General features: G+C 29.8%; 1 protein-coding gene across 2 annotated transcripts in view; it reads left to right on the forward strand.

The window, feature by feature from the left end:
* Positions 1–25531, forward strand: part of LOC118205439 (uncharacterized) — a 118686-nt gene that overhangs the window by 71775 nt on the left and 21380 nt on the right. For both annotated transcript variants that reach the window (XM_085812675.1, XM_085812673.1), the window contains exons 12-16: positions 16512–16566; positions 21317–21435; positions 21692–21758; positions 22645–22763; positions 22944–23010. In XM_085812675.1, the coding sequence (XP_085668801.1) occupies positions 16512–16566; positions 21317–21435; positions 21692–21758; positions 22645–22763; positions 22944–23010 (427 nt within the window). The remainder of the gene's footprint in view (positions 1–16511; positions 16567–21316; positions 21436–21691; positions 21759–22644; positions 22764–22943; positions 23011–25531) is intronic.

The following is a 25531-nucleotide window of genomic DNA, read 5'->3' on the forward strand; positions in this document are numbered from 1 at the left end:
GAAGTCACAAAGGTAAGTGGTTAGATATTTTTCTGTATTCCCCATTAAGTAATTTTATCTGGTAAATTACCATTACTTATATACTAAAGGTGAAAGAATAAGCTTTCCTTGAAGATACAAAAATTTGCAGATATTTCAAAAAATTGGTATACGTAAAAAAGTTCTTAAATTGCCACATATGCAAAACTGAAAGTGTTATATATGAAATAGTTCAGAAATATAAATATTTTCACTATTTTTTAACTATAATTCACTGCATTTGTTATATATAATCACAGTTTAAGGTAGCAGTGCTTTTCTCACTGTGATTTCTCATGTATTTTGATTCATAAATCCACGTATTTTGTTTTCTCTTTTGAGACCGAATAAAAAATGAACTAAACATTCTCCTTGACATTGAGAGTTGAATAAAAGCTCACCTCAAAATAAAATGAATTAATAAGTTTATGGAAAATTTTACATTGCATATATTGAGCAGAAAGAGTAAACTGAATATACTTAATGGAATTAATAATTGGTAGAGTTGATAGCAGAATAAAATGTCTTAATTGCATGGTAAACAGTAGATCTTTTGAAGTTTTTCTATGTTGCGTAAAATGCAGATTTAAATTTTTGATATTGATTGTCATATAAATGGCAATTACTGTTTTATTTTGCTCTGAAATGAATGGTTAGTAATAAAATTCTGGATGAGACAACCTTTAACATGCGCTAGAATTTACAAAGTTTAATTTGGTGCTGATTTCAACGGGTAAATTTCATTTTACTGAATTTTGCGTAAAATAATACCAGTGAACCATTGCAAATTATTTTCAGAACTTTTTTTTTAATCTAAAAAGGCTATTAGTTTTGAAATGTGACTTCATATCGTCAGTCGTAAACTTGTTTCGCTTTTCATTCAAGTCTTGCCGTTTGGCAAAATTTAACATATTTACCTTTAAAATCTAATATATTATTGACTAACAAGCCAAGCTATTTAAAAGCATTACACACAGTTCTTAACAATGCTTTTTTTAATTTTTAATCTGATTGATTTAAAATGCATTTAATTCATGATATATCTAATTGAAAACATTTTAATGTTTTTACATAATTACATGATATATTTCTTCATTTTTCAAATATATAGAAGATATATAACTTTCTGGTGTCAGTATCTTATAAAATGTTTTGCTATTTCTACTGCTCCATCTGTATTGATAATCTATGCATTCATAAACTTTTAGCCTCTTTGAGTGACTGCTAAAATCTGAGGCCTTTCAGATTTTTTTTTTAATTGTGTGAGCAGAAAGATAGAATTTTAGAAGAGCTTCTTGAGTTACCTTTTGAATGATATAAAGAATTGTTAACATAATGTCAAATTTTTACAACTAAATATTAAATATATAAAAAAGCCTGCAGCATTCTCATGTTATGAAAACATATTTATTTATTCTGAGGCTAGGAATTGATTTAGTTTTAAAAATACAATTTATTTCTTTTAACAATTCCCAACAGTGTCATCAAAACACTATAAATTCCTTACATGTTTTAAAGAAAGATGATTCATTTATGTAAAGATTATTAAATGGCTAATTTTATTATTCAATTTTTAATACAAATTAACTGATTTTGTAAAATAATTTAATTATGAATAATTCAATTTGGGGTCTATTGGATGTTTAAAAATGATCAAAAGATTTTTAATATCTTAAAAATAAAAGCAAAATTTTCAGTTTTAATATTTTTTATTAATAATTCATTTTAAATTCCTTGCTCAGTTTTAATATATTCACAAATTCAGATTTAAAAACAAAATAAGTTGTATAAATATTTTCAACATTTCTTATTTTTCCATAGCAACCATAGGAAAAGGATTTGAGACTATCTGTGTAAAAAAAGTAGGTTTTAGATCATCACACCTTCACATACTTTCACTGGAATTTTCCTCTGTATATATACTGGGATGTGACATTAAGCAGTTGAGAGTATGTATTTAAGAGGTTAAAGGGATATTGTAACTAGTGTTTCAAATCCTGATAACATCCCATACGCTGTCGGTGAGACGTAGATAGGATGTCCTAAGGATATACTGGGATGTGACATTAAGCGCTCAGGAGGATGAGTTTAGGAGGAAATTGGGATATTACGGGATGTCCTGAGGATGTAGTAAGTAGGACTTTAAATTCTAATAAACTCCCATATGCTGTCGATGGGACATAGATAGGATGTTTTTAGGATATAATGGGATGTGCTTAGGAGGTTTGTGGGATATCCCGGGATGTCCTGAGGATGTAGTAAGTAGGAGTTCATATCCTAATAACATCCCGCACGCTGTCGATGGGACTTGGTTAGGATGTCCTGAGGATATCCCGGGATGTGACATTAAGCACTCGGGAGGAGGTTCGCGGGATATTTCGGGATGTCCTGAGGATGTGCGCATATCCCGCGAGCAACATCCTTGGGATATGTTTTTGTGCTATGTGGGTCCTGGCGCCAACCAAAGACAAAGAAAAGTGCATATTCTTTTTTTTAAAGATGTTTATTGACTAAAGGGGAAAAGGCGATATTAAAAAAAATGTATTTTAAAATAAGAAATTCTTTAGTTTTGGGGGTGCAGACATTGTGCAGGTAACTTTTTTTTTTTTTTTTTTTTTTTTTTTTCATAAATTTTATCTGTAAAGTTGGGGTGCGGACATTACATGAGTGTATATGGTGTATTATAATGTTTATTAGTATAAAAGTACATAGCAAGATTAAATCATCTACAAAACTATCCGTGTAGCCCCATTCACATGCAATGCTCTTTCTCATAGCCAAAGTTTGTATTATTAAAAAACAGGGATATGAAGCATTTTCGCCTTTAGAACCAGTTCAGGTGCACATTGTCTTTCATCCTTAACCCATAAGCCACTGCAAGCAATGATGTCGCAAACGCAAATCAGATTGGCAGATTTCTAACATTTGCTTACTTTTTTTTTTTTTTACATTGTTCGCTACTGCTATAGAAAGTCTGTAGAGTTTAAACTCTTTAATTAATTAAAATATGCCTAAATTAATTTAAAGTGCAATTTATATACAAGATTAAATGGTTAAAAGAAGAAAAGAAATCACATATTCTGCTGAACGGTTTTAAATAAAAGGTTTTTGTGGCTGTTAAAATTTCAAACTTTACTTTTTGAAAAAATTAATAAAATGGCAAATTAAATATTAAATATTAAAGTTCTAATACTGATTATAAATGTTTTAGAAAAATATATTACAATTAATTCATCCCACATAGCACAAAAGCATCCTTGGGATGATATCCCGAGGATGTTGCTCGCGGGATATGCGTACATCCTCAGGACATCCCGGAATATCCCGCGAACCTCCTAAACACCTCCTCCCGAGTGCTTAATGTCACATCCCGGGATATCCTCAGGACATCCTATCTACGTCTCACCGACAGCGTATGGGATGTTATCAGGATTTGAAACACTAGTTACAATATCCCTTTAACCTCTTAAATACATACTCTCAACTGCTTAATGTCACATCCCAGTATATATACAGAGGAAAATTCCAGTGAAAGTATGTGAAGGTGTGATGATCTAAAACCTACTTTTTTTACACAGATAGTCTCAAATCCTTTTCCTATGGTTGCTATGGAAAAATAAGAAATGTTGAAAATATTTATACAACTTATTTTGTTTTTAAATCTGAATTTGTGAATATATTAAAACTGAGCAAGGAATTTAAAATGAATTATTAATAAAAAATATTAAAACTGAAAATTTTGCTTTTATTTTTAAGATATTAAAAATCTTTTGATCATTTTTAAACATCCAATAGACCCCAAATTGAATTATTCATAATTAAATTATTTTACAAAATCAGTTAATTTGTATTAAAAATTGAATAATAAAATTAGCCATTTAATAATCTTTACATAAATGAATCATCTTTCTTTAAAACATGTAAGGAATTTATAGTGTTTTGATGACACTGTTGGGAATTGTTAAAAGAAATAAATTGTATTTTTAAAACTAAATCAATTCCTAGCCTCAGAATAAATAAATATGTTTTCATAACATGAGAATGCTGCAGGCTTTTTTATATATTTAATATTTAGTTGTAAAAATTTGACATTATGTTAACAATTCTTTATATCATTCAAAAGGTAACTCAAGAAGCTCTTCTAAAATTCTATCTTTCTGCTCACACAATTAAAAAAAAAATCTGAAAGGCCTCAGATTTTAGCAGTCACTCAAAGAGGCTAAAAGTTTATGAATGCATAGATTATCAATACAGATGGAGCAGTAGAAATAGCAAAACATTTTATAAGATACTGACACCAGAAAGTTATATATCTTCTATATATTTGAAAAATGAAGAAATATATCATGTAATTATGTAAAAACATTAAAATGTTTTCAATTAGATATATCATGAATTAAATGCATTTTAAATCAATCAGATTAAAAATTAAAAAAAGCATTGTTAAGAACTGTGTGTAATGCTTTTAAATAGCTTGGCTTGTTAGTCAATAATATATTAGATTTTAAAGGTAAATATGTTAAATTTTGCCAAATGGCAAGACTTGAATGAAAAGCGAAACAAGTTTACGATTGACAATATGAAGTCACATTTCAAAACTAATAGCCCTTTTAGATTAAAAAAAAAGTTTTGAAAATAATTTGCAATGGTTCATTGGTATTATTTTACGCAAAATTCAGTAAAATGAAATTTACCCGTTGAAATCAGCACCAAATTAAACTTTGTAAATTCTAGCGCATGTTAAAGGTTGTCTCATCCATAATTTTATTACTAACCATTCATTTAAGAGCAAAATAAAACAGTAATTGCCATTTATATGACAATCAATATCAAAAATTTAAATCTGCATTTTACACAACATAGAAAAACTTCAAAAGATCTACTGTTTGTCATGCAATTAAGGCATTTTATTCTGCAATCAACTCCACCAATTATTAATTCCATTAAGTATATTCAGTTTACACTTTCTGCTCAATATATGCTATGTAAAATTTTCCATAAATTTATTAATTCATTTTATTTTGAGGTGAGCTTTTATTCAACTCTCAATGTCAACGAGAATGTTTAGTTCATTTTTTATTCGGTCTCAAAAGAGAAATCAAAATACGTGGATTTATGTACGTGTATTTATGAATCAAAATACATGAGAAATCACAGTGAGAAAAGCACTGCTACCTTAAACTGTGATTATATATAACAAATGCAGTGAATTATAGTTAAAAAATAGTGAAAATATTTATATTTCTGAACTATTTCATATATAACATTTTCAGTTTCGCATATGTGGCAATTTAAGAACTTTACGTATACCAATTTTTTGAAATATCTGCAAATTTTTGTATTTTCAAGGAAAGCTTATTCTTTCACCTTTAGTATATAAGTAATGGTAATTTACCAGATAAAATTACTTAATGGGAAATACAGAAAAATATCTAACCACTTACCATTGTGACTTCATCTGCAGAGAGACTAAAAAAGTAGTTCAGCTAAATCTGCTATAATAAATATTTATAATAATGCTAAATTATGTAATATCTATTAATATGACAAATTTTTGTAAAACTATTTATTTGGATGAAAAATAAACACATTCAGAAATTTATGGCACTATATTATGATTAACAGAGGAAAAACACTTTTCAAAATTCAAAATAGTTTTTATTAATCCAATTTATCACATTTTATTTGAATTCATGAAAAACAATCTTATATCCATGTATTCTTATATATATAAGAACTCTTGATAAATTGGATCCCTGTCATTGCCTTTCACAGCACCTAAAATAAAAAAACACTCACAATTACTATATGTGAATATAATTCATAATTAAATTTAAACAAATGACTATTAGAATGCAAATTAAAGGAAGCATTTAAAATATTTTAACATTTAGCACCTATAAACAGAGTAGCAATTATTTGATTTTTCGATTATAGTAAAATAAACATGGGGGATGCCTTTTAAAATTTTTTATGTCAGAAAATAAACTCAAACCACCAGCTGAACATATGAGCAGTTTTATCAATCAGCCACTGGTAGGTAACCTGGATACTGAATCAACATATAAAGTTTCCAAGATAAAGAGAGAAACAAAATTATGATAATCACATCTTACCTATTCATAAAACTATTTTAAATTTAATGTGTAGGCAAGTCTAAAAAGAGTGAGAATGAATTTATTTTGCAACACAAAGTAGTCTTGCAGGAGCAAAAAAAAAAAAAACTTGTCTCATGAGATTGGCAAGTAAAAAATAATTAACTGCATCTGGTAACATTTATCTGACAACTCATAAGTAATTGTTAGCTATGTGCAGAAAATAAAATCTGATCATGTTAATGCAATTTTAAACTTTTGAATTTAACCGCAGAAATTTACCAAAGTACTTGTAACAGTAGTAAATGAAGATGTGGCTAATCTTTACTGTATGGTACACTTTGGTTTCTGTCTGAAAAAAAATCGCAAAGTGGTATTGGTTGTTTGTGAAATGTGGAAGCCCGTTGCGTCAAATAAGTTTTTCGGTAACCCTAATGTTGATAATGTTGGCAAAAGTAGCCTTTTTTGGGGGGGGGAAACTTTTTTTTTTTTTTTTTTTTTTTTTTTTTTTTTTTTTTTTGTCAATAAAAAGGAGTTATTTTTGCAAATATTGCCAATGTGTTGTGATAAATTTAGTTTTGGGCTACTTTTTTTAATAGTAAACCTTTTGTACGGACCCAGGTTTTTGGTTCTTACCATTCTTTTCAATTGCTGTGTTTGGTTGCGCGGAAGTGGTATGGTCTTGTATTTTGAACATGCTATTTATTATCTTGGTGTGGGTACCATCGTTTGAGTATGTCTTAGGTGACTAAGAGATGAAAAATTTAATTGAATTGCTCACCTGGAGGATGGTGGTAGGAAGCCTAAACATATGCATGTGAAAAAAAAAGGTATGTTAAAAAAATGTTTCATTTATTTTTTTGTCTCTGTGTGTTAATTTTTGTTAGAAGATTTGTTGTTCAATGTTTTTATGTTAGGAAATATGTATTTTTGGTAACTTATTCCTCTCTGTTTGTGTATTTTTGGTTGTCTGTGTGTTAGGCAGTGGCAAATTTTTTCTGGTAACTATGATATTTTTAACTTTCTGATTTTCTTAAAGTGAAAATAGATCAATGTGTACATGGACAAAGTTAAGGCAGTGCACAATGCCCAGTTTGTGCAGTTCTCTGTTTTAATAGGTCGATGTGTACATGGACACAGAGTTTGTGTATGCCTTTGACTTCTTATTTTGGTTTTGTGTAGCGGCCACCTTGAAATTGGTGCCGATCCTCTCAGGTGACGATCTTGATATAAAAAAAAAGAAACGATTCGCCAAGGGTTACATTAGAGTAAATTTTTATCAAAGATGTTCTACCATAATCACCATTTCAGTGGTTTAAACACTAGTGGAGCAGTATGCAGAGATGAAGATTTGAGTTTTGTTTACACAACATGATGGTTTAGGCACTACAGCCATTACAGTGAACAAAATTATAATAAACATAGCCACAATAATTGTCTATAAATATTGATGTATAACACTGCATTAACTAATATATTTCTGATGCTAGTATAAACAGAATCCTTATTCGAAGGGAAAATCAGAAGACTGTGCATACATTTTCCTTTAACTGAAACATGGATTTGACCATACAAATCTCAGTCTTACGGGACATGCCACACTATGCAGATAGACAGTAAAAAGTGCTTGTGTTGTTTTTATTTGTTAGAGGTATGAAATAAATATACTTCTAAATTTTAATTTTTTCTTTTCTTGTTTTACATTTGGATTACCTATCAATATCGGAGTTAAAATAACAATTATTGGACATGTTAAAGTAATGAAAATTTTAAATTAGGTTAAAAAGTAACCCTTAATGTGGCATATTTTTGAATTAAACTCTATCAACATTAAAAACAACAAAACGTCCCTCTTTATTAAGGACTCTAACTAATTTTAAATACGGAGCTATGAATGAATTTTTTCCCTTGCATGTTATAATAACTGAAATAAAATTACTCTGATACAGTCAAAATTCCTAAATGCAAGTACATAAAATTTACTTTAGCAATTTAAAGAGATGAGACACACTGAACACATGAATAAATTTCTATCAAAGAATAATTTATTAAATTTGGCCCATTCCATAGTAAACTTTAACCATTAGATTACATTATTACACCATGTTATCAGTTTGAAAAGCAAGTCATATGCCAGATCTTGGATGTAAAAGAAATGCACAAAATAATATACAGATTATTGAAAAATGATGTATACCAATGTTTATAGATATGATTAAATGTAACAGAAAATTTACTGTCACAACCACATTTTTAAGTGAAATGTATTATTTTAACATTTTACAATATTTAAGGTATGGCATTAAATGCAACATTATGTGCCTGGACATAAGTTAGTAAATTAAAAAAATAATAATAATCAAAGAATGAATGTCATGAAAAATTTCAAAAACAAGCAGAATTTAAGTTAGAAGACCTTTAGACACTTATGATAAATAAATTTGAGAATTCTTCACCCAAAATTAAATTATAATTAACTAAAACCAGTTTGACTGACCTTCTACAAAATCCTTCAGCTGCAATTTTTTCTAGCTTGAAAACCAAATTCTTCTCCACATGGTAATAACATCTCAACCAGTTGAAATTCCTGCAGAAAGTTTGATAACACAGTAATAGAATTAATAGAATAGAAAAATTAACACAAAAGTATAGAACATCATTTAAACTTAACATTATTACAAATTTTGGTGCCTTCTGACTATCTGCAAAGCTGTGAAAATTGGCAAAATGGTTAGTTTATGGTTCATATCTACTGCTCTGTTCACAAGTAGTAATTCAAATAAGCACTTTATAAGAAACAAGAAATTTTAGGATGCACACACACAAAAATATATATATTGGGTCAATATTCACATATTTTTCATCGAATGGAATACTATTCAGAAATAAAGATTAAATATAAAGCATGTAAATACATGTGTGTGGTATGCATATTCATAGTTTGCTATTATCGTGTGCATACTCTTGCTGTTTTAGCTTAAGTTGAAGCTGTGAGGGTAGATGATAAGAAAGTATCAGAATTTTTCATGTATAAGAAAAGATTGCCCTGACAATAGTATCTCAATTGTTTAGCACTGACATTTACATAGCGCATTAGAAATATATAGTAATATATGCATAATAAAAAGATAATTGCATATTATTAATTCATTTTTTTATATGCCAAACTTTAACAATTCTTTCACATATAATTAAACAGAATTCTTTCACATGAACATCTAAAATCCATTCTTAACTAAAGAATAAATAATAAAACCATGTAAATTTCTTATCAAGCCCATCATTTCCGAAATGTCTACTTCTGAAAGTTCCCAGCATTTCTCAATATATTATTAAACTAAGCATCGATGATCGTCATGTTCGCTAATGTGGCAATATCTTTCACACTTCTTTGTTACCACAAGTAACAAGTAGGCTTCAATAAATCTTTAACTGTTACATACTACTTTTGTCTAAAATTTGTACAAATAATAAAATTAAATGAGCTCTTTATAATATGCTCAAAGAAATAATTTTGTATGAAAATTTGTATGTTATATATTGGCCTGATTAATGATTCAGGAAATAATTCAGGTTTTCAAAGTGCTTCCAATAATTCAAATTTCAGCTTGTGTCAAAATAAAATCTATAACACAAAGATAAGCAAATTTCCTTATGAACAATGCATTTTAACATTATTCAATCACACAGTACTGATTGCTTCAATAAACATTACTGTAACTGTGTTATTTAAAAGACTGTAATGTTTTAATTATTTCCTTAATTAAAACATTACAGTCTTTTCCTTCCTGCTAACACCAAAAGAAAACCCAGATAAGAAATATAAAAATATCAGCAAAAATAAATTATATTATTGAATGACACTTTACATTAATTAAACTTATGCATACATTATTTTATTATAAATTATTTCAAAATCAAAGAAGAGAAGGGGGAGAAACTTTAATATTGACATTTCTAAAATGATATAAACATTAATCATTTAGTACAGTTTGTTATTTCAGGAAAAAAGAATTCACTTTTCTGGATAGCATTTGTATTTCCATCTCACTTTCAATGAAACATTAAGAGAAATGCATATAATTTAAACACCAGTTTATTTTATTTATCAGACAGATTATGTCAACTCGAAAAAACCTATCAGTAAAATTCAGAAGCAATAATTCTGAATGTTAGGCAACTTGCAAGATTCAACAAAAATTATCAATACTTTTATTATAATGACAATACTACAGTAACATGAACATAAAATTAAACTGCATATAACTATAAAATAAGGCAGCATATAATAATGGTGCATTGGTTTCTAAAACAATGGGCTCGGTGAAAAAATACATGTATTATGGTAGCTATTCATATTCTTCAGCTTTCCTAATATTCTCATGTTCACTTTACATAACTAAAGTATCTAAAATACAATAAAAATGCAAACAATATTTATGAGAAAATGTTAAAAGCAATCATAAGCATTGGATTGAATGACCATATTTTGTCTTCCTGCAAGTCGAATCTTAAAATGATATGCAGTTTGAAAAATGCTTAATCATTTTATAAAATATTCAAAAAGATTAAAAAAAGGTACTGTTCTGTTATCAGGACCGGGTTCAGAAATGTATTTATGTATGCTTGTATATTTGTATGTGTGTGTGTCTACATTCAAACATCTATGCACATACTTACGAACACAGGTTCATACATTTCCGATTCTGGTCCCAATAACAGAACAGTACCCCCAAAAAAACTTGAATTACAAACTAGATTAAGATAATGTTTCAACCATACATATTTTGGACAAAACAATGCAAACTCTTATTTTTATACAATTGTTCAAACTATTTAACATAAATTTATTGCTGCAATAAAATAATAAGCAATCTGATCACACATATTATTTTGAAACTGAATGCATAAACTAGACTAAAAAAAATTCAGTCATAAACATTTGGATAGCAGGGCAAATTAGATATTTGAAAAGACAGCCAGCCATTGAGATACACGTAATTCACGACAGAATGGTAACAATTCATAAAGCTGTGAAACATTTAACTGTCAAAATGACATAAATAACACAAATTCGAAAAGCAAAAAAAGTAAACATACAAGTATTGCAACTGAACTTACCTTTCATGCAACAAGAAATATCCATACAAGTTAACCTCATGACGCAGCCATTTTGGATTTCGTTTCAAATCAGACAGATGTTTACGGATTTGCGGAAGAATACGAGGAACTAGTAGTTTGCCGGATACAATGTGCAATGACGCGAAAAAATATAGTTCTGTAGAACTTCCTACATTATTCCGTAATAAGCAGAACTATTTCCTAATTTTTTCTTTGTCTAATTAATTAATTAATAGGAAAATAGTTAAATAATGCCGAATTCATTTTTAATGAAATGTAAAATTTTGCATGTATGGGACGACCACCTTCCATCCAATATTTCTGAGAATATAAACAAATTTTGGAATCTGAGAGTATCAGTAAATAAATATATAGAATATCGCCTCTCAAACGACCACTTCTGAAAGTGACCAATAGTTCTGAGATTATAAATAAATATTGATATTAAGCATTATTTCTATAAGACGACCATCTCTATATAAGACCAAAGTTTCTAGAATCTTGGATAGTCATCAGAGATGTATCTTTACTGCGAAATTATCGCACGACTGTAATTCAATATCAATAACAGATCGCGCGATTGAAAAACATTTTCTGTCCTGTAATTAGAGGGAAAAAATTTTCCTTATGAGGTATTTCTCCCGCTTTCCTAGCGTGCCTTCGTGGTGTAATAGTTCTGCACGCTGGGCCGGTGTTTCAGAGGTCCGTGGTTCAATTCACGGCGAAGGCGGTTGCTAATTTTTCATCTCTACGGCTTCCCAAAAAATCCTAATGTCTCTACAGTGGCGCCCGAACTAAAAAGGTGTTGGATGAAGTATATCCACACCCGGGATTTAGTGATTGGATCCCCTTAAAAAAAAGTCGGCCTTTAAAAAGAGAAGTAATATAAGGTATTTCTTCCACTTTCCTAGCGTGTCTTCGGCCCACCAGCGGCCGAGCGGTAAAGTCGCTGAACCCTGGTTGTGCGATCCGAGGTTCGAATCCCGCGAACGGGCTGGCTGCATGGGTGTTTTCGTGGTTTCCCCATGTGTAACGTGTATACGAGCCAGTTTCCCTTAGAAAGTCCTCCACGAAGACATCCCTCCCCTTAGGCAGATAGCCCTAGTGTGCTTTGCCATAATTAAATACACCACCACCACACCTAGCGTGTCTTCGTGGTGTAGTGGTTTTGCACACTGGGCCGATATTCCAGAGGTCCGTCCTTCGATTCCCGGCGAAGGCAGTTGCTAATTTTTCATGTTTCCTGCTTCCAAAAAAATACCTAATGTCTCTATACCCAAATTTAAAAAAAATTCTTTTCCGTAATTAAATATATATATATATCTAATTTTAGCTATATTTGTAGTAGGGTTTGTAATCTGTAAGTAATTATACATGTAATTTATTCATTTTTTATAAAAAAAATATATGTTATTTAGAATTTTGCAAATATTCTAGAAAATGCTAATCCATTGAAAAAAATCTTTTCCATGACTAAATAAATTTTTAAAAACGTCAGAAAAAATAGCAGTTAAAATTAATAACAAAATAACAAGAATAAATCATCAATCATATCAATATTTTTAATGTACAGCATTTAGAAATAACTTAGTAAAATACATATGAAAAATAAAATAATGTGCAAGTTTCAGATGTGCAATGTCAAAAAATTAAAACTGGTAAATTTGAGAACAAATATCCTCAAAATATTTGACAACGAAAGTCCTCCGGACAATGCAGAATGAATGTCCTCAGGATGTGAAATTGGTGAACTCCTCAGGACATCTGAGAATCAACATCTTCAGGACATCCTGTCATATCCCGGGACATAGCGACTTAAATAAGACATCCTCAGGATGTTAAATTATGATCTCCTCAGGACATCTGAGAATCAACATCCTTAGGACATCCTAAGTATATCCCGGGATATTACGACTTAAATAGGACATCCTGAGGATGTTTTGTGCTATGGGGGCATGTAATAAAATTCTTTTGAACGTGTTTTACAAAGATTTTAAATGAAAGCTTGTAATGTATGTTTATATTAACCAATTAAATAGTACTAGGTTTTATTATATATATGTAATTGAAATTTCAGTAATAAAATCTTTAAGAAATTTGAAATGATTTAAGGACAATTTAGACAGTTTACATTCTTTAAACTGCGGTTTCTCAGTTTGCATTTTTTCGATAAATCCTTTTACTTAATGTCCTAAAACTTATATATATATATTTAATATTTTTACCGCTTATCTAAAAATATCTACATTTTAGAAACATGGTTGGGTTTCGCAAAATACTGAAAAGAAAAATTATTGTAAGTGAAAATGGGATTGAAATCATATTTGTCTCGAAGTTTTCACATAAAAATGTGTTTTTATTTTTTTCTCACAAACTAATTCATTAATTGCAAAATCGATCCTTAAAGTTATTAAGAAAATTTAGGGGGGATATGAAAAATTGTAGGAAACGAAAGATATTTTAATTGTTAAATTTCTGTCCCAAAAAATTAAAATTGAAAAAAAAATTTCCTGTCTTACAAAACCATTTTAGAATATTCATAAAAAGTATATGAAAGTTCTTAAATTTAATAAAAAAAATTGTTCAAAAGCTACAGAGTCTCATTGAAGCCAATATGCAAGTCTTAGTTTTAATTTGAACGGTATTTCTAAAATACCCAGCATCAGATTACCTTGTCTGTACTTGTTTACAAATTTCCATATTTCATATGGTTCCATCTAATGTTTTTGGATGATATCGCACCCCAGATATCATGTGATCAATGTGATTGTTTCGCTGACAGCCCAACGAGTAGTCAGTTGCACGTCAGCCATATTGTTTGTTAAAATTAAGTGAATCATGCAGTGCAGTATGGGAAATTTCTCCATTCACCCTGCTCCAAAGAGATGGGAACATTCTACCAAATTCTATCTCTATTTCCGAGAGGCAGTTAATGCTTGTTCACTGTGTGAATGGGACACGTTGGAAGAACTTGTTTTTGCTAGTGGTCAAATCTGCTGTTGTGAACAGGGCTTATGTAACATTTTGCCTGCCCCTTGCAAGAATATAAAATTGATAAATAAAGTAAATTAATAATGTTCGTATTTCTTAACTATACTGAAATACATTTGTAATCATCTCAATTTTCTCATGCCTAGCTGCTTCTTTTAAGGGTCCAAATATGTGAAACTCCAGTCCTAAAAAACCATTGGCAGCACTTCATCACAGATAATTAAGTTTTGGCTTTCAAGGGGATTGATTTCCTTCACCTTTCATCTTCCATTCCATGCTTATATGCTTTGATTCTAGGTGTAGTGATGGTAATGTGTCTCATCACTGTCGATTTGATGCAAGAAAGGTGCACCTCCTTTAAAACAAGGTTGAAGAGAATGAGTTGAAACTTCAAAACAAATTTAGAAATGTGAACTTGTACAACTTTTTTATCATTCTTCAGTGAGGACATAGATGGTGAGCTTGATTTGCAACATATGTACAGCCTTGCTGGAATGTGTAGCACCAAACTTTCATGCTTGGCAATGAAAAGGTGTCTTTCCTGAACTGGGCTTGTGCAATCAATTTCACGTTTTCATGGATGAGAATTTATATGCATTGCCCAGTAGAGACAAACATACTTTTTAGACTCATCATGAGAGCTATTAAATAAAGCGTGTGACAAGCCAACTCCTTTTAGTTCCTTTACGTTTGGCTGGTCGCACAGATGTAGCTTCATTGCACTAGCTGTAGCTATCCTTCCCAGTTTAACGGAGAGTATGCTAAGAGATGGGCTGAGGATTTCTTATCCCTCTACCCCTACCACCGAAACATACTTCTAGTTCGTCATGTATTTCGAGTGCTCCAATGCTGCACAAACACTGTATGCTTACAAACATTCTTGCATTCTTTAGGATTTGAAGTGTAGCCCAACAATACAGCTGCCAGGGGTACTAAGGTATAACAATCAGGGTACCCCATACACTAGGCTGGTACAAGTTGAAGCAAGGCCAGCATTTGTGCATATTATCTAGGCATATTGGGTATTGCTGCGCCTTGCTAACTGCTAAAGTTCCGTTGCCGGAGGGATCTCTTTCCCTACCACTACCATCTTGAGGGGATTTTGGTGTGCTGTGTATTTTGAGTTATTCCTTGACACATAGATACTATATGCTTAGAAACATCCAACTTGGGCCCTTCGATGTAGCAGACTAACCGTTATCCAACTATCTAGGGAACTCAACGTAACAACCTCAGTTGTCCAGTCGCACACAAAAAACCATTCCTGATGCTCAGCCAATAAAGATGCATTCATATTTGATGGTCCTATGTATGTTATCTTTTGTTCAAAATTTTATTATGCACCTGATAGTCTTGGTTTGACTAAATTTTTTTAGTTGATGTCAAAGTGGGAGCAGGGATGAAATAACAAATGCCTTTGGGAAAGTATAAAATAGGATATATATTAAAATGTAATAAATATTACTAGGAAGTAGGTATTTAATATTAATAATATATAAATTGCTAGGAAAATATGCAAACTAATTTCATATTTAAAATTGATAAAAATTTTCTCTTGAATTACCATTAATTTTACAGAAATTTTGCTGGTTTTAACCCTTTGACTATTAACAGAACATGTATATCCATTAAAAGTACTTAGAATCTCTTGAATGTTGGGGATTTTCTTCAATAGTTGGAAAATCAAGACGCCGCTGTGCTCATAGTACACAAATGAACATAGAGAAAGAACTATGAGTTGCCCAATGTGTAATGTTGGATTATGCAAAGAATGCTTTACCCTGTACCATGCAATGTAAAATCTATTTCATTTAATAAAGTTTTTTAGAATAATAGATGTGCTTATATAAGTCGATTGCTACCTGTTATATGTATTCCACCATTGACTACAGCTAGGACAGATGTATCTCAGCCTTTGGCTTGAAAACTGTTTGTCAAAAAAATCCCTAATGCTAAATTTATCTTATTTGTGACGTATTTTGTTCACTTGGATAGAAAACTTTTTTTTTTTTTTTTTTTTTTTTTTTTTTACGTAGTCATAGTGTAAAGGAGATCATAGTAAAAGAAGTCCACTTTCTTCTGTGAATAAGATGTTATATGTTGTTAATGCTAAAATTGATTTGCACAGTTGTGATGAATGTGCGTAAAGTTTCCAATTTCAATTTTTGTATAACTGAAAATTTGTAATATAATTCAGTTTTCAAATGGAAGCATTGTTAAATAATTAGCATACTGTATTTATAAATTAAAATTTATAGATCTGAACTTTTTCACTTTTATTTATAGGGATGAAAATAAGCAACCACCATTGAACAATGGATATTCTTCAAACAAAAAGAAGGTAAATTTTAGAATGGCAAATAAAAATTCCTTATGTGTATTTTACTTTTTTTCCCGCTTTTCCTGATGCATTAAAAGCCTTTGGAAATGTCCATGGCAAAAGGCAAATTTTACAATATAATTTTATTTGTGCAAAAATTCTGATTAACAAAAAAAAAAAAAAAATCTATGCAGTAAAACTTTTTGTTGTTTCTGCCCCCTAAAATTTCAGCATTCTAACTGTAAAAGTTAAAACATGATGTAGCTTTATTATTATTATTTCTTTGAGCTGAAATGGAAGAGATATCTTTCAATTTGGATTGTTTTCATCGCCATATTAAGAGTTGTAGGCTGTAAAGTGAGCTTACACTCTGAGCTCACTTCCCAGCATTTATACTGCTATTTCTTTGCCTACCTTTGAAAATGTCTTGAAATAAATTCTGATTTCTTTCATTTTTAGAATTATTTGGAAGTTGTTTGAATTAAGCCCTCCCTTCCAATCTTGGATTAATTATTTTGGAAATGTACCTTTAATTTTAAGATGTAGTTCCAAAGTTATAAAACATCCATGCCTTCTCTCTCTCCCCCCTTTATGTAAATTTCTTTTGTATCATTTATGAAGGTGGTGTCATTACAAATATTCTTACATTACAGTATGTTACATTGTTAATTCTCTTAAATATACACTTGCATTCACATAAGTTTTATTGGCTTTACTTTGACAACCAATTTTTGTAAACATGTACTTCTAGTTATGAAAGTTTTTTAAATGATGCATATATTCATGTTTTGGCATTTGTAAATCCAAAGAAATCAATTTTGTTAAAATTGCAAAAACCAAGTTTTTACATGTTCTTCTGGTCTCTATACTTGTATTAAAAAAAAAAAAAAATTACTCTGTATAAAAAAATATAAAATATGCCCCTAATACCACAGAAACTGAAATATTTGATATTAAAATTGGAGATCAGATATAGGGTTCCTACACCAACTGAAGAGCAAAATATTTGCATTTCTATTTAACAAAAAATATATCAGTTTAGAAAAGGGTTTGTCATGCTAATAGATTAAATGGCAAGCATTGCTATGCAGATCAACTTTATATATATATATATATATAATGGAGATCTTGTTTGTAGAATCTTGCAGAATTCATGTTTTAGCAAAAAACATTAGCAGGCTTCAGTTTTGGCATGTAGCCAACTCATCATTTGCATTCATTAAAAATGAAAAGCATTTAAAACTGCCAGATTATGATTATAAGTAAATAAAGTACCAGGTGAATCTTAGTAGCATATTTTTAGACTTTAAAATTTATAAATTACTGAAAATTCTTTCGACATACTAGATGTAACAAAATTATAAATTAAAGACACTAGTAAAAATCACAAAAGAATATTATTGAAGAGTATTTAAGGGGGAAAATAAACCTCGAATAGTTATTACTGATTTATTGATTGACTCTTCAGAGCAAATTGAAAGTGACATAAAAAATTTTGAAATTAAATACTGTACACTGATATATTTTCACTTAAAAAGTCAAAGGAGCACCCAATTCTACAGTAGAAGCAAACAAAAAATACATAATCTCAATAAACTACATTTTAAACCAAACAATAAAATAACATAAAAAAGGATTATGCATTTAAGTATTACACAAAGCAAATATCCACTTACCTCTGTGGCACACAAAATTCCTTAACAGCATCCAAAAACTTCCTAAAATTATCTGAACTGGAATCTGTATATCGGCGTCGCCGCATAAATTTATAAAAATAAGAGCATCCTACGTATTCCAGACTGTCCCGAAAATGGCTACTAAGTAAACCTTCATTTACATACCAGTTAATTAATGCACTTTTCCCCTTGCGTTCCAAATCGTACAAAAACTCCAAATTAATCTTGCTACATTAAGCCATTCTATTGTCTAAACAGTGAAACAAGCAATGTATTTTCTGAACTCGCGCCACAAAAGACCTTACAAAGCATCCCACGAATTTCATTTTCTTCTCATTAAAGTTTCTAAATTCATTTCAAAATTTCTCGGAATAATGCAAACGATTACATCATAATAGAGTTTCCATAACATTCAACTACTCAGGTTACAATAAAAGAAACAACAACTTGGTGATAAATGAAACAACAACTTCGCTATAATACAAGGGGTACCCTAAAGTCAACTTTAACCTTTTATTGAATAGAAGTCAGACATTTTATTTTTTTATGAGTACAAGTGTTTTCTAAGCATAGCTGTAAGGACCAAAAGAGTGTGTAAAAAACAGATTTTTGTAATTTTACGAAACAGATTTCTTTAAATTTTCATCATTTTAAACATTTGTATAAACAGAAGTATATGTCTACAACCAATGGTTTCGAAAATAAATGCCCTTTTTTCTGGCTCCAGTTTAGATAAGTGTATTCTTTGATGTATATTTATCACCTTTTCGTATTGTTTTTAAAATTGAACTACTAGTTTACTTTTCTTGTTGTAAGATTATGATTATTCCTGGTTGAAGTCAAATATGATTGTATTCATCCATCCATTTTGATCTACTTCCAACTGCTTGAAAATTGCATTCACTTCATTCTGCTCCAGTATTTTGGGATGCCCAGTTAATGTTCCTCTTCTTTAGTCTCTTTTAAAAATCTCTTTCCACAAAATAAGTTCTCATTAAGTTCATTGGATACTGAAAAAGATTAAATGAACAGATAATAAGAGGAAATTAATAGGTAATGAGTTTATCTGATGTGTTATTTATTTAGAAAAATAGGCATTTAATGCAATTTATTATGTAAAGTTTAAACAAAAATATTATATTGTACCGCCATTATAGTACAATTATAACTATTAACTGTAAGTATTGTGGTTTTTAGAAATTTTTGTTGAATAAACAAATTTAAATTACTTTTTCCTCTAACACTAGTAGTGTTTATCTTAACTAGTAATTCTAAAGAATTATTTGACAGTAGTTTTAACAACTGCATTTCATACAAAATCTTGCTCCTTCCTCCCCCCCTTTTTTTTTATTTGTTTACTTGTTTATTTACCATTCTAATGTGTATATGAAATATTTTAGAAAAGTTTATGTTGTAATAGATGCATAAAGAAGCCCACTGTAGAGATGGGCAAAACCGCTCCTTTAAGGAATCAGATTGGAACCATTCGCTCACTGAAGTGAATCAGTTCTGTTATACCATTCACCGCTCACTAACAACGACCTTGATGAATATGGTCAGAACAGGAGAGAAGGAGCCCTGGAGCAACGAAAAAAGCAAATGATTAAGACTGAAGGAACCAGATCAGCAGCTGACTAGAGAAGGAGTGATAGGAGCTCAGAGTCTGAAGAAGCAGATCCTCACACTGCCGGATTGGGGAGGGGGGAATTCAATCTATCTGCAGAAATGAGTGGTCAGCTTTGCTAAGATGTGTCAGTTTATTTAATGTTTCGTTTTTTCAATACTAGATTGAACACAAGCAAACCCAAACACATATGCGACATAGTATATAGCACACGCAAATGAAAAATATACCATAGATGTTTTCGGTAAGTAATAAACGAAAAAATATTTGTGTTTACATCAGAGGAAGTAAATTTTTTGGCTTGCTTCACAAGAGTTCTCCATGAACTGTTAAAGAACTACCATTCCGTTTTTGCAAATCGCTGATCATTCGCTCAATAAAGTAAATTTGTTCTTTGAATCGGTTCCGGAGTGGATCGTCTACCTCTAGTCCATAGCCATGGCCAATTTAAATACTCCTTTTTATTTTTCTTTAACCAAACATTTTAGTGATATAATTTTATATAACAATGTAATTTTAATGATGTATGGTAATAGGTCAATGAGCCGACATAGGTAAATGTGTGCAATAAGGGCCTGTTCTTGAGAAACATCCATAACAATAAATTCTTTAAATACCTTTTAAGCAGCAAACATTAACAGTTTACAGGACATAAGTAAGAGCAAATATGAGATACATTCAAACTGAAAGCTTGGGGAAGAAGAAAAAAAATTTGATTCTCAAAAATGTTTGTTTCAATTTTGATGTATTGTAATTGGTTAATTAATAACTTTCTAAAATCATTATTAGCTGAAGTTTACATAAGTTCTCTGCATCAGAGCTGTTAATTTTAAAATGATGCAGTTTAGAGAAGTTTATTATAAACTATTACTATTTTTAGGACACAAAGGGTAAATATCTAGATTAAAATGGAGAGGATTACCAAAATAAAATTTTATGTTATGTTTTTGATATTATTGAAACTGGAAATAACTGAACCCCCCTTTTTTTAATTCTTCGGATTATTTAAATTTATTTGCATTCACAAATTCATTGTATAGTATAATTTTAAGATGTCCATTAGGCATTTTCTTTCAAAAACATTTAATTTTGTTTTACCCCTCCGTTTTTAGGGAGGTGTATGGAAAGTCGGCATATACATCTAGGAAACAGACTAGAAAAATATAAACAAAAGAAAATGATTAAAGAGCAGCCAGAAAATGCCTTTGTGCTCTTTCTGGCTAAACTTTAATTCTCAAGACAAGTTTCCCTTGTTTATATTCACTGCTATCTCTGGTGAATAAAAGATATTTAATTAAAAAAAAAACTGTTTAAAAGCAAAATATGTAACACTAAAATTGAAAGTTTCTTAAATATAACCTAGTAGTCTATAATGCATGTTCTGCACCAAATTGTGAAATTTGTCTCTTGTATGCATTAAATATGAACATAAACTATAAATATTAAATTAGTAAATTTGTTTCAAATTTAGGATGAAAATACTAGCAGTGAATCTGAGGATGAACCTTTGTCATCCTTTCAAAACAAGTCTACTGAGAAGTCCATTCCAAATAAAAAACTGAAAAAGAGCAGATCAGTGAACTGTGATAGGTACACGCTCTTTTATTTATTATGTGTTGATCTAATATGAACTCAAGTACGTAAAGATATTTCCCCCTTAATTTCTAAGAATTTGTTATGCAAATGTAGTGTGTCCTTTTGTTGAAACTGAGCCTCATGTTTCTGGAATGCTAATATTTTATTTGCCTAATTATTCTCCTTAATATCAATTTCAAATAAGTTTAAATAGTTTAACTCTAATTCAAATTGAAATTTTGTTCCAAATAGTTTTCTTTCTTTATTATAGTGATGATAGTGACTATCAGCCAATACAGGCTTCAAGAAAGCAATTAGGGAGCATGAAAAGTAAACAAGTAAGCAAAGTGCAAAATATATATTGACTGGTTTATCATTCTTCTTTCGTATAATTATTTCTTTTGGCTTATTAACAGAAACTTTAGGTCAGTTACTGTGAAGTTTTGACATATTAACATTTCTAATTGCTGTGTTTGTTCAAGAATTACATATTGTTTTAATATAAAAAGGGTGAAGTATTTCTAGTTCTTCGTGTTTTCTGCATATGGAAGAAAATCACAAAAAATATTATACCTTAAATTTTTTTTTGTTGCTTTTATAACACTAATATACTTGATTTTTAAGTAAATAATTTTAGATGGTATGGTATATTTAATTATAGCAAAGCACTCTAGGGCTATCTGCCTGAGGGATGCCTTCGTTAAGGACTTTCTAAGGGAAACTGGCTTGTATACACAATACACATGGAGAAAACCACAAAAACACCCATGCAGCCAGCCTGTTTGCCAGGATTCGAACTCAGATTGAACTACCAGTGTTCAGCGACTTTACCACTCGGCCTAAATAATTTTAGAATGCTAGTATACTGTCAGTATTCTTAAATGTAGGAAATCCTTGTTTAATGCAAATTTGTCATGTATTATAATTCATATGATTTAGTGAAATGGTATTCTATCATATTTTAAGTGACTCAATCAGTTATTCAAATATATTTTTTCTACAAGTAATTTTTTTGTGGCCAGTTTGCTGAAATTCAGTAATATTAAGTTGACTGTGATGGCAAATGTCAAAATTCCAGTCTAAGAAGCATATTTGATTTTATTAAATATAACCTAGTAGTCTATAATGCATGTTCTGCACCAAATTGTGAAATTTGTCTCTTGTATGCATTAAATATGAACATAAACTATAAATATTAAATTAGTAAATCTGTTTCAAATTTAGGATGAAAATACTAGCAGTGAATCTGAGGATGAACCTTTGTCATCTTTTCAAGACAAGTCTACTGAGAAGTCCATTCCAAATAAAAAACTGGAAAACAGCAGATCAGTGAACTGTGATAGGTACACGCTCTTTTATTTATTATGTGTTGATCTAATATGAACTTAAGTACATAAAGATATTTCCCCCTTAATTTCTAAGAATTTGTTATGCAAATGTAGTGTGTCCTTTTGTTGAAACTGAGCCTCATGTTCCTGGAATGCTAATATTTTATTTGCCTAATTATTCTCCTTTTATTATAGTGATGATAGTGACTATCAGCCAATACAGGCTTCAAGAAAGCAATTAGGGAGCATGAAAAGTAAACAAGTAAGCAAAGTGCAAAATATATATTGACTGGTTTATCATTCTTCTTTCGTATAATTATTTCTTTTGGCTTATTAACAGAAACTTTAGGTCAGTTACTGTGAAGTTTTGACATATTAACATTTCTAATTGCAGTGTTTGTTCAAGAATTACATATTTTTTTAATATAAAAAGGGTGAAGTATTTCTAGTTCTTCGTGTTTTCTGCCTATGGAAGAAAATCACAAAAAATATTATACCATAAATTTTTTGTTGCTTTTATAACACTAATATACTTGATTAAGTAAATAATTTTAGATGGTATGGTATATTTAATTACAGCAAAGCACTCTAGATATATCTGCCTGAGGGATGCCTTCGTTAAGGACTTTCTAAGGGAAACTGGCTTGTATACACGATACACATGGAAAAACCACAAAAACACCCATGCAGCCAGCCTGTTTGCCAGGATTCGAACTCAGATTGAACTACCAGTGTTCAGCGACTTTATTGCTCGGCCTAAATAATTTTAGAATGCTAGTATACCGTCAGTATTCTTAAATGTAGGAAATCCTTGTTTAATGCAAATTTGTCATGTATTATAATTCATATGATTTAGTGAAATGGTATTCTATCATATTTTAAGTGACTCAATCAGTTATTCAAATATATTTTTTCTACAAGTAATTTTTTTGTGGCCAGTTTGCTGAAATTCAGTAATATTAAGTTGACTGTGATGGCAAATGTCAAAATTCCAGTCTAAGAAGCATATTTGATTTGCTTCTGAGACTTCTGATCATTAAAAATTAAACTGGATAAGCTCCATTATTTACAGAGTACCTCAACAGAGCCTTGTCAAATCTGGGCCAAAGCTCAAAATGGATAAATGTTTTATTTCTATCCAATTTGTAAAGAGAAAGCATTTTGCTTTTGTGTGGGAAACTTTTGAAAAATATCACAAAAAATAAAAGATATTTTTTACTTCTTAATTTTGTTTTTGAATAAATAATGATATTGAAATTAAAGTTTTATATTTCCTAGTCTCAGTTCATATAAGCCAATCTTAATTTTTCTGTCTTTTCTCATACGCCACTTTTTCTTACATACACTTATATTCTATGAAACTAAATGTAGCTGCATGAAAATGACATGTTATTGCATTCGAATTTTCTCTCAGTGTATTAAACAAATTTCTATTGTGCTGAAGAAACTTTATAAAGCACTGACTCTCATAATATGTAATCACAAATTTTTAGTAAATGTTAAAATTATGTTCATTTTGAATAATATATAGTTTTAGGGATTAATATAAATTAATAGCAAAATTTGTTAAAATCCATATCGGATTTTAATAAATGGTAAAAATTCTCTTTGTAATAATTTCGGCAATATCATGAATCAATGTGGGATTGCCTTCCATTTAGAAGGGAAAATTCTTTTTACTTACATTGAGTTACTAGTTTAAAGTTTGACCATAGGCTTAAAGAATTTGAGCTAGTTTTGCAGTATCACTGAGTATTCTAAGGAAATTTTTATGTTGATTCTTACATTATATGAAACTTACAAGCCATAAAAATCTTGGTATCGCAATTCACCAGTTTTTGCATATTGTATGACCAGATGATCAAGTTGTGTTCTATTCAAATATCTTTAAACAACTTTCTTGTTAAAATGTAGCTCAGTCAAACAAAATAGAAATTAAATTATTAGGCATTAAATAAAATTTATACAATTATTTGTAATCCTTGATGTGTTTATCCTCTAATTATATTTTTTCTCTTTCAAATTTATACTTACTAGAGGATCTATTATAATAATGCATTTATTTATTCCGTTTGCATGATACAATTAATGAATATTTTTCCTCATAATCTATGAGAGTTTTTAAAATCGAGAGTTTATATATTAAAAGAAGTATAGTTATGCTATGAAATTAGCTTCATGCTATAGTTATTAAGGAAAGTAAATAATATTTTATAAATCGAATATGCATATTATTTTCCTGAGTTGCTGAATTCATTTATTTCAAAGGGCAATACTGTAAAAAATTAATCATTTAAAAGGGAAAAAAAACATATGAAAGCCTTCATATTTTATTTTATGCCCAAAGGGACATTTTTTAAATGTTTTATGTGTTACCTTTATTTATTAAATATCATATTCTTGGCACTTAAACTATAAAATTCAATTCAACAGCAATATTGCAAAATAATTTTTAAATGAGCATATCTTTAGAATTTCCGATACACAGCCTCGCATTTTGGAGATAAAAATGTTTTTTTGTATAGTGTTGCTCGCTTTGAAATAGTTGAGTTTCTTAATCAGAACTCATAAATGCTTTATAAAATATGAAATAGATAATAAAATAAATTCCAAATTTGGGCTTCCAGATGTCCATATTCAGGCAGAGACGTACGTTATTCAAAATTTGATGGCACTAAGTATGTTGTTTTATCACAGTTCGGGAAACATGTATACATTTATGCAGATTCTTCATTATTTAATCTTTAAATATAATACAGGGCTCTAATATTTGGTACTAGCAA

The sequence above is a fragment of the Stegodyphus dumicola genome, chromosome 3 (genome assembly GCF_044657685.1).
Source record: "Stegodyphus dumicola isolate Sdum_Otavi_A_Nest chromosome 3, ASM4465768v1".
NCBI lineage: Eukaryota > Metazoa > Arthropoda > Arachnida > Araneae > Eresidae > Stegodyphus > Stegodyphus dumicola.